The sequence below is a fragment of the Fomitiporia mediterranea genome (genome assembly GCF_000271605.1).
Source record: "Fomitiporia mediterranea MF3/22 unplaced genomic scaffold FOMMEscaffold_10, whole genome shotgun sequence".
Lineage (NCBI taxonomy): Eukaryota > Fungi > Basidiomycota > Agaricomycetes > Hymenochaetales > Hymenochaetaceae > Fomitiporia > Fomitiporia mediterranea.
The window spans coordinates 2816711-2827565 of NW_006760395.1; the positions used below are offsets into that span (position 1 = coordinate 2816711).

Sequence of the window (10855 nt, forward strand, 5' to 3'; positions counted from 1 at the left end):
ATGTAAGTAACTCCTACTGTGTAATACACACTTCCTGGTCCAAGCTACAATCTAAAACTCTTCCAGCTATTTCTGGGTCCTCAATTGGTACAATGTAGCAGTACAGGTACTCCTTTGTCCCAGTTGCATCTTACTGTATACTCACTAGTACTGTTCTGATATCTGTAGGTTTTGCTACTTCATAATCACACCCTTACTTTCCCTTCCCCTTCACATCCTTCACTTTCAATTGTTCTACAACCTTCTTACAGGCTTCTCCAAGCATTACTTCAAGCCTTTCAAGCTCTACAAGGTTCTCCACCTCCTCCTCTTCTTCTTCATCAACCTCTACCATTGTAACTGGTACAGGAGCTCCTAGACTGTGTACTATGACTAGTGTAGCCTCTACAAAACTAACAGAGTGCATTTACAACAACAGAAAGTGGCTATCAACCTTTTCCTTCAAGGTCCACCCTATCCCAGAAATAGTGTTTCTGTTAGCCATGATAATTTTATTGTCTGGGCTCTACACACACTTCCTGTTTGTAATGTATTCTGACACTTTTGAGCAACTGTGTATAAAATGTCCAGATTCTCTACAAAACACACAACTTCTGTTTCCTGATCCTCTGCCTGAACCTCCACTGTATCCTCCTCCTCCTGATCTTAGGCCTTGCTTTATTGACTCTACTTGTGATTGTAGACTCTGAAGTGCTTCCACAATACTTGTCAAATTAACTTCTTCCTGTTTGACCAGAATCACAGGCTGACTCACAAGTGTATCCAATCCACTAACTACTGTGAGTGTAGATCCCCTGAGGATCAACCCTACTGTAGCTACAACTTGTGTGATATTGTACACAAGTCTGTCCTTATGGTCCAGATACTTGATTTCTAACTTCTGTATCAGCTTTTCTGTAATTGCTCCACAGAACACACACAGAAAAACACAGCAAGATTCCTCCAGTGACAGCTTATTGTTAGTCATCAAATAGGTTGCTATGAGTGTAAACTCTCAGTAGTACATTCCCAAATTGTCCCTATTTGTAATTCCTCTCTCTGCCCATTTCTGTACTACAGCATCTAAGTCACTTCTAGCATATTGTGCTCCTGTCTTGAGACTCAGATAATACACAATTACTCCTGTCTTAAATGTATCCCAAGATGTTTTATCCACATTATCCTACAAATCCTCCACTTCTACAGACACATACTTCATTGTGAGCAGAATGATATCTGCTCCAGCTATGTTGTATTCGTTTGTAAGACTTTCCATGTCTGCAAAATACCTCTACAACTCTTAGGGCTTGGTTCTGTCAAAGGACAGTGTATTATGTGCTCTACAACAAGGCAGCTTTAGAACGTTCAATGTGGCCATTGGCTGTACTGCCAGTCTTGGTTATGATAGAATTTGTGTGTTTACTTGTAGTTGCTGAAGTAGTCACACATCACTTGCAAGTTGCTGTTACTGTAATTGGAGCTGTGTTACTAACAATATGCTGGTCACTAGTGTGAGTGAAGATACTGGCTGCTGGACTGCCTCTGTTTCCTGTAGAGACAACTGTGCTCTTCTGTAACACAGTGTGCCAGTTACAGTCAGTTGTGATGTTGATGTGATTTGGGAAAGTCACAGGGTAGCTAGCAATCCTGTACACAATTCCAGGGATGTGAAATGTAGCAGTTTGTCACAAATTCAGAAATCAATTACTTGGGGATTGAGTGATGTTGCTACAAGGTCTTCTTCTTCCTCCTCTTTGTTACTGACTCAAGTGCTCTACTGTTCCAATAGCATTCCTAAGGTTTCTACAATATCAGATTCTGTACTTCTAGTGTTCAGACTATTAGACGTTTTGCAGCACAATTGGATTCTAGCAGATCTGTGTGTTCTGCTCAATACAGGTACTAGTGTTGACTGTGACTGAGTTGACCTAAGCCCACAGGCTGGTGTCTGAGAAACCTGTTCAGAATGCTGAGAACTGTTGGAACTTGTGTTGTTTAACTATAGAAACCCTCCTTACAGTAGGCTCTAGATGAAACTCCTGTGAAGTGTCTAAGAGAAGATCACAGGTGATTCATTAAGTTTGAGGGGGAGCTAAACTACAAGTCTTAGGAGACTAGAGTGGTTCCAAACAGGTGCAAGTTCTTCCAGTACAGTTGCAACCTTGGAAGAGTAATGTGAATAACAGAAAGTGTACTTTGTAAAGCACACAACAAATGATCTAATACAGAAAACAATGAAGACTAAAACTATGCCTTACACTAGAGGACTTTGAGACAAGAGACAAGAGCTAAATTAATGGGTGAACTATCTGAATTCCCCCTGTATCTAGTACATGAGTAGCTGTATTTATAGTTTTCCAAGTTCTGGAAAAGCATAGTACTAACAGGGAAATGTCATGACTGAACAAAAGAAAAATAACAAAATATACAAGAACAAATAAGAGAACCTTTTGCCAGAGGTTGGAAGAAAATAGGGTGAAAATGTATGAGGAAAATTTAAGTAGTCTGCATTCTAGCCACAGGAAATGTTATGCAAAAGGGAAAAGCAAGATTTACATTGAAAGAAATAGAAGGTTCTCATACTGTTATCATCTGATTGGTACAGACAAGGTGTAGAGAGTTCCAAGATTTCTGACAGTCTCCTGAGATCAACACTTTGATTGCCCTAATGTCCTATCTGATTGGAAGATTGTAGTACTTTGATCTGGGCAATGATGATGTAATGGTTTGCTGAGCCACTCACTGTGATGCAACTTGTGTTCTGAGCCTGTGATAAGTACATGATCCATACATCCTGTAGAGAAAACAATGTGTGTAAGCCAATTCCAAGACTGTGCACTCTTGTAGTTCTGTTTACAAATGCTTGTGATGCAGAATAGTTGAGTGTTCTCAGAGTAGGCTTCTATGAGTCACGTGGGTGTTTGGAATTGATTGCTGTGATTGTCTGTATGTGATGTACAGTTCTTAGCATGATGCTGATTGTTTCAATATTACTTACAGACTAATAGTTAAACTGAGTGAGTCAATCAGGAGATTAAGCTCTATCTCTAAATGTTTATTAATCATTAGTAGTTAGACTAGTCTGAATAGTTAGCTCTAACAGAATTCATACATAATAACTAGTAACACTCTATAATAGGACAGTCTCTATTCTTTCTTAACTATAGAAGACATCTGTACTAGGGAACAGTTCCAAACTAGAATAGTAGTTCTGAATCTGTAACAGACTTTGTAGAACAGATACACAAGACTAGAGAGGATGTACAAGCTCTTTTAGAGAAAGTAGTATAGGTTATAAAGTAGAACTATAATTGGAAGAGATCTGTAACTAAGGATTACTAGCCTAGTAACAAAGTTATACTAGAAGCTACTAATCTGACTATAGATCACTTAATAAAGAAGTTAGACAACAAGCACTTTAAACCCTTTACTATTAAAAAGAAGGTTAGTACCTCTGTTTACAAACTCTAACTTCTAGTAATATAGAAGTGTATACACCCAGTATTTAACAAGGTTCTGTTGTCTTAGTACTACAATCTAAGTTTTCCTTCACAACAAAGACCCTTAATACCTTTACCAGAACTTATCAGTTCTGAACCAGAATACAAAGTAGAGTATATAGTAGATACTAAGCTAGTGTATAGAAAGCTCAAGTTCCTTATTTACTAGAAAGGATACCTAGTTGAAGAACACACTTAGGAACCTGCTAAGAATCTTACTCATACTACTAAGACAATCTAAGACTTCTATTAACTTCATCTAGGTACTCTGTATTAACTCCACCTTACAGATTTCCAAACCTTACTATTCTAACTTATACTTAAACTACTAACTAAGCTTAATATTTACTAATCAGAATGATTGGTTTTAGAGAGAGAGTAATGTTATAGTTCTCTACTCTCACACCTTCAGTTCTGAGGGTTCTACACTCTTCTGTACTAGAACTTAGGACTTCTATCTCTTAGGAGTACTGTCTATAAACTATGTACAGACTAACTCTTACTATTACCTCTCCTTACTTTATTATTCTATTCCTTTGACTACTCTTTCATTCTCTATTCATTCTATAGTCTCTTACCCTTTGTTCATCCCTTCATTCTTTGTACCTTTATCTTTGACCTTCCTTTATTTTATTCTTTGTAGCTCATCATTCTTAGTAGCTTATATTCCCTAAGTACTCTTGTATAGTTTAGTATATATAAGTGTACAAGATTAGACTAGTCCTATAGTCTTAATCTTGTCTACTCTAGATAGTTCTATACTCTTAGGCTCACTCTATATACTCTACTCTTGTCTTACTCTCTCTCTCTCTGTCTGTTCTACAAAGTTCTAACTACACTCTAGTGTTTACATTCTATATTTCTGTTGTGTAGGATAGTTGTAGCCTAGGTCCCCTTACTAAGCCTTTAGGTCCTCTCTACACTGTTACTAACAGTTAAGGACAAAGGAAAATTGTCTATCTAACAAACCTACTAGTGTCTTACTTTGTGATTAATATCCCTATCCAGAACTAATCATCTTTTGTAAGTAACTTTTGCCATTTTCTCTGGACCACTCTTTTTTATATCTGTAACATGTGTCCTCTAAAGTTTTTACCATTTCTTGATTTTTTCCTTATATTACTTACACTACATCTTTTATACTTGTTAATTATCCTGTAATTACATTATTCAAGGCTTCAACAGCCTCTTACTCTGTTGTCTAAAGAAATAAATTGCTTCAACTGCTTCTATCTAGTGTACAAAGTCTACAAATTTTACAAATAACCTGACTGTTAGTGTGTTGAGGTTGTGATGTTTCCTAAACAATAGGAAATATTCTTCTGTAGGTTTGCACACTGCTCACAAGGATACTAAGAGTTAGTCACACTAGTAGGGGTTCAGTGGACTCTGCTCATAGTGTGTAGGTGTTAATACAAGTTGACTGTGTGGTTTGTGATGAGCTTCATTGTCCTTAGATTAATGTATTATATACTATCTAATATTGTATGTCTTGGATGTATGTCTCAGAAGACATGTCTCAGCAATAGTGTATATTTGCAAGACGTTTGTGTGATTTGAGACATATGACACATTTATCCAAAATAAATGTTAACACTCCCCTTCAAACTTATACTAGTTGATCAGACTAATATAATGTTTGATAAACGTTCGTCTGTTGTTTTTACTAATATCATTTACATTCACAATGTAAATGTTTTGTTTGCTTTGTATATTAAGTCCACTGTAAGTGTTACATTTGTCCAATGTATTATTATTACATTCAATGTAATAAATCAATTGTTAATTCAATTATGATTGCTAAGAGAGCTGCAGGATCTCTTTAGCGTTCGTTCGTTTGTAGTTTTATTATTATTACTATTATAGTCGTCACTATAATGTTTTATCATTTGTATGATAGTAGTTTTTCTTGTCTGCAATATAATATGATATGATATAACTTTGTTTTGTTTGTTTTTCATGTCATATTGTTTGTTTTGTGTCATAGTATGTTTATTTTATTATACTGTATTGTTCTGTAGTTGTTCTGTTATTTGTTCCATTCATATTCATATTATTATATGTGTAGTTTGTTTTGTATTCTTACACTCAAAGTGTAATTATCATTGTAATTCGTTTGTATTGTTTCGTTTGTATAGTTAATACTATATTTAATAACAATGTGTGTGTTATTAATTTGTTCTTGTTAATTTGTATTTTTGTACATTTGAATTGTGTTACTAGTAGTTTTTCCACTTTTACTTTCACAATGAAACTGTTGAATCATGCCTGTAAAATGTGCTGTCAATGTTATTATGATGTCCTCTATTCATCATGTATCATCTTTGTTTGTGTTCGTTTTGTATTCATGCCTTTTAAGCATTTAATAATAGTTCTATACCTTTATATTGAAGCATTGTATTGTTTGTAATTTGTAATATCATTTATGATATGTCAGATTGCTTCATATTAAGGTTGATTAAGGTTTTATTCATTGTAATTTGTTTTATTTTATCATCTGACTGTTTGTAAGTCTGTTTAGGCACATTATTTATGTTTTAAACATATGGTATGTTTGTATTGTTTTGCTGTTTTACAATAAATATATTTGATATTGTTATATGTGTACATTGCATTTGTTATCATTTAATGTGTCCTTTAACTTTACAAACTATAATGTTATTCGTATGTTTGTATTGTTTTATTGTTGTGATAATGTTTTTATTATTATTACATAATGTTTATTTGATTAATATATTGCTTTGTACAATTATAATATGCGTTTGTTGTTTTTATTTTGTAGATAGATGAAATAGTGTGTTTTACAGTTCTATTTTTCATTGTATATTGTAATATTCATTTGTTTATTGTTTATTTTGTATCAAATTCTGTTTGATATTGTTTTAATTATTATATTTGCTTTATTTGCTGAATATATGTGTGTGTTTGTTATGAAATATGAATTTATTTTGTTTATTTTGAGTGTATCACTCATTTTTTGTTCATTATGATTGACATTATCTTGTTTTATTCAAAAGGATTAACATTTTGATTGCCATTACGTCTGTTGCTTCTTTTAATTTTAGTGAGTGCTTTGTACATCTAGTGTAGATTGCTTTGGGAATATGTGCCATTTCTTGGCTTGCCTGGATTATTTCCCAGTTATACGTCTGAATATTATTTTGTTTACTTAGTTATTCGTTTGCTATTATGTTCTGCATGTTAGAGAATAAGTGTTGGAAGTTTTGCATGATGCATGATTGTTATTTTCAATGTAACATACGTTCTGTTGTGGAAGACATAGTTCTGTTCAATAATTCCATATAGTTTGTTATGTACTAGAGATGCTTTTCTGCTCAACATTGTTGTATGTAGCATACTTCTCTGTGTTTAGGTATATAATCTGTAGTATATTCATTCATAATACATTCAATAGTGCCATGTATAGTGTGACTATCAAAGATTTTAGAGAAAATGTCTCTTGCATAAGTATATTATTGTTGGATTCATTGGATTCACTCATCAGATTCAACAGATTTGCTTTGAATTCATTGTAATAACTTTATAATTGTGTTTTGTAGGATGTGCAACATTAAATAGTGACATAGTCAATATTTCCACATCATTTAATTGTTTGCTATGTTTCAATTGTTCAATTGTTATGTTTTATGTTTTGTGAATATATGCTGTTATTACTCCCCTTCAATTTGAGAAGGTTTACTTTGAGTAATTGGCTTTTGTGTATAATTGATTTGTTTGTACATTTTCATCATTCTATTATTTGTTTAAGCATTGTATGTGAATGTGTGAATGTGTTTTGTTGAATAATTTTAATGTTATTTGTTATCTTTGTCCAATTTAGTTATTAATTCTTTTTAGCATTATACTGAATGTTATTCAAGTTTATACTCAAATAGATTGTATGTATGCTTGTGTATTTTGTTTGATTATTATGTGTACGTCCAAATAGTTTGTTATTTGGATAAATATAATCTATTGTATTGTTTAGCAATGTTAAGTTTGTGTATTTTGTTTGTTATATTTGCATACATTGAGTAGTGCATTATTTCATTTCACTCAGTATCATTTGTCTTCCGTTTGATGACAAAAGTATTTGAGCTATTGTGTTTTGTTTCTGTTTCATTTATTAATCTTTATTCTTTTGTGATGGGCACAAGCTTCAAGCAAGGCTGTTAATAAAGAATACACTGTTATGATATTGTTTGAACTTTGAATAGTTAATGATATTCGTTATTTATTGATCATAGATATATTCTTTGTGAATAAATATCTTTCTACTGTTTGTAGTGATTGATTAAATCTGTCACACATTGTGTTTAATCATTAGTGAAGCATCTGATCAAGTTCTGAACTTATGTTTGTTTCTTTTGGATTTTGTTCCAACGTTTGTTTGTCTTTTGTGTACTTGGTAGTAGTGTTCTTTCTGTTGCTTGGCCCTTTGGACTATCTAATGTTAGGCTCTAATGTTTTCAAGGCATTAGTTATTTTGTTTTGCATCTGTATTATTGTATTTTGTCAAGTTTTTAAGTAACGTTTAATTGTTTATAACATTTTGTATGTTAATGATAGTTTTTTGATGTGTCTGAAATATGTTTATATTGTTTAAACTGTTTGTATTAATTGTATTGACTTAATACTTTGTTATCATGTATATCTTATTGATACATTATATTGTTACAATGTATTTGTAACTATTGTTCGTTTGATTGCATTTGCATATAACTTTGCATTATTTAATAAATAATAGTTTTATGTGTTTGAATGTATTATTATTACTTTGTATGTTTGTATATTTGTATATCTATGCAATATATTTTATTATTTCATTGTATACGTTTGTATATCTATGTGATATATTTGTATATAGTAAATATATGTTATTTATTGTGACTGTACGTTTGTGATAGTATAAATCGTTTTTATATTTGAGTTATTATACTTTAGTAGCATTTATACTCTTGTTTTCATATTATTTGTTTGTCTAATCATTATTAGATTGATTGTATGTTTGCAATAGTATTTCTTTATATTGTTATTATACTTTGCTAGCATTATTCTTTTGTTTATAGTATTAATCATTTGTATTATTAATATAATATCAAATGTTTGTCCATTATGTGAGATGTTATTATTATAATGTATCTCCAAAGTGTAAGATGAAGTAGTTCAGTGTTTGGATATAGTATTGCTAGGTATTCATTGTATTTAAAGCAACTAATCTGTCTGAAGTTATTTTAATAAATCAATGCATGTTTGGGATGCTCAGACAGGTGTGTCTAGGTCCTTGTAGATAGTATGTTCTAGTTACAAGTATCATAGCATATCTTGTTATATAAAGCAATTGTAGTCTTCAGGACAAGACGATTTGTATTTAGTATGCTCAGATGGGAGTGCCAAAAGGTTTGTAGACAAGTAGAATAGATTGTATGTGTAGAATCAAGTGGATTCAGTGTTAAATGAAGTAGTTTGATGTTACTTATTGAGTATAACACAATTGAGTGTATCAAATCATTTGTACTATAGTGTATAGTACACTGAAGCATTTGAGATGACAATCATAGTACATATAGTCATGCATATAACTACTGAGGGGGAAATCATAATTGTGGAGACAATGATTTCAAAGCATTGTGTTTGTAGAGGGTAAAATAAAAGTGTAGTAATGATGTAGATATGAGCAGGGAGTGCAAGGCTTATAACCTGTTAGTGTGTTGAGGTTGCAATGTTTCCTAAACAATAGGAAATATTCTTCTGTAGGTTTGCACACTGCTCACAAGGATACTAAGAGTTAGTCACACTAGTAGGGGTTCAGTAGACTCTGCTCATAGTGTGTAGGTGTCAATACAAGTCAACTGTGTGGTTTGTAATGAGCTTCATTGTCCTTAGATTAATGTATTATATACTATCTAATATTGTATGTCTTGGATGTATGTCTCAGAAGACATGTCTCAGCAATAGTGTATATTTGTAAGACATTTGTGTAATTTGAGACATATGATGCATTTATCCAAAATAAATGTTAACACTGACTAATAATAGAAAGCTTAGCAATTTACAGTACTAATACTAAAAGTTTGAAGATATAAGTATTCATAAACTGCAAATTCATCTCTATCTGGTTGTAGGCAACAATGTAGATTGTGTTTGAGTAGAGAGAAAGCAAGTTCTATTGGATTAAAATTAGGAGAATAAGGTAGCAAGTATTTAAGTTTTATTCCTCTACACAATAGTAGGTAAACTTACTATTAAGAATGCTATCTAATATAATACTTACCTTGCCTTAATGAGTTCACAAATTCCAGGAGCTTTATGGATTACACAATTATCTATAATGATTACAGACCTAGGTGCTAGAAATGGCTGTATTTTGACTAGGAGATCCTTAATGAATACTGTAAAGAGCTCTGTATTGAATGATCCCTCAACTATTATACATTCTATAATCCTACTCAAAGAAATGGCTGGGAGGATAGAGTACCTGACTGAAGGCATCAAAATGACAAATAGTAATAATGTGATAGTAAAGTGTGTACTGTTTTCCCCTCATAAAAACCTGTTTCTAGTATGTACAAGACCCCTCTAATGCTCATCCCCTCCTACACAAATATGTTCTCTGATCATAGGCACTTTCATCAACAAAGATTAACTGCTCTGGCAAATAATTGGCCCTAATACAAAGACAATACTCTACTTAAAGCAATTCATTCTATTCTAGGGCATGTTTAGTAAGCTATACAATGATGATTATAATCACATACAGTAAGTCAAAGGAAGAATACAAATCACCTCCTTCATTTGAAAGCCAGCTTGATTCAGGGTTCTCCAGATTGTAGCTTCAGACACTTTCACTCTATATTAATCCTTAAGTACTACTCTAAGCTCATTAAGGTACATATTATTATAGTGTGTTACAGTTTTTAGAAGAAACTTGTGATTGTCAGTAACATTAGTAGACTTCCTTGTTAGCAGACATACCTGTGTGTCAGTAAAGTCCAACACTCTTAGATGTCCAGGTTTAGAAAGTAGTGTTGTTTTAACTTCACCTTCTAGCCTCTATGTGCTCAAGATGTGGTAGACTGAATGTTAAGGCATACTAGTCAGATAAACAATCCTATTTATGTCAAGTCCACATACTGTACTCATATGAATGACAACACATTAAAGATCTTCTGACAATGGAACTCTATGAGTTATGTGTTAGGACACAAACATTTATCAGTATATATAGTGTGGACCAGGTGTCAAGCCAAGCTTGACATTACACCCTTTTAGTGAAGAGTGTCAGCAACAGCATAGAGGGGACCCGAAGGCTCAGCAAGGGGACCCAGGCTACAACTATCCTACACAACAGAAATATGGGATACAAGCACCAGAAT

The 10855-nt window shown here is 32.8% G+C and overlaps 1 protein-coding gene across 1 annotated transcript; it reads right to left on the reverse strand.

The window, feature by feature from the left end:
• Positions 1-9749: 9749 nt before the first annotated feature.
• On the reverse strand, positions 9750-9992 carry FOMMEDRAFT_92733 (uncharacterized protein; the record flags this gene model as incomplete). The annotated part of the gene is made up of 1 exon (XM_007269656.1): positions 9750-9992. A coding segment is annotated over one exon (243 nt), but the record flags the coding sequence as incomplete, so codon positions are not given.
• Positions 9993-10855: the final 863 nt, after the last annotated feature.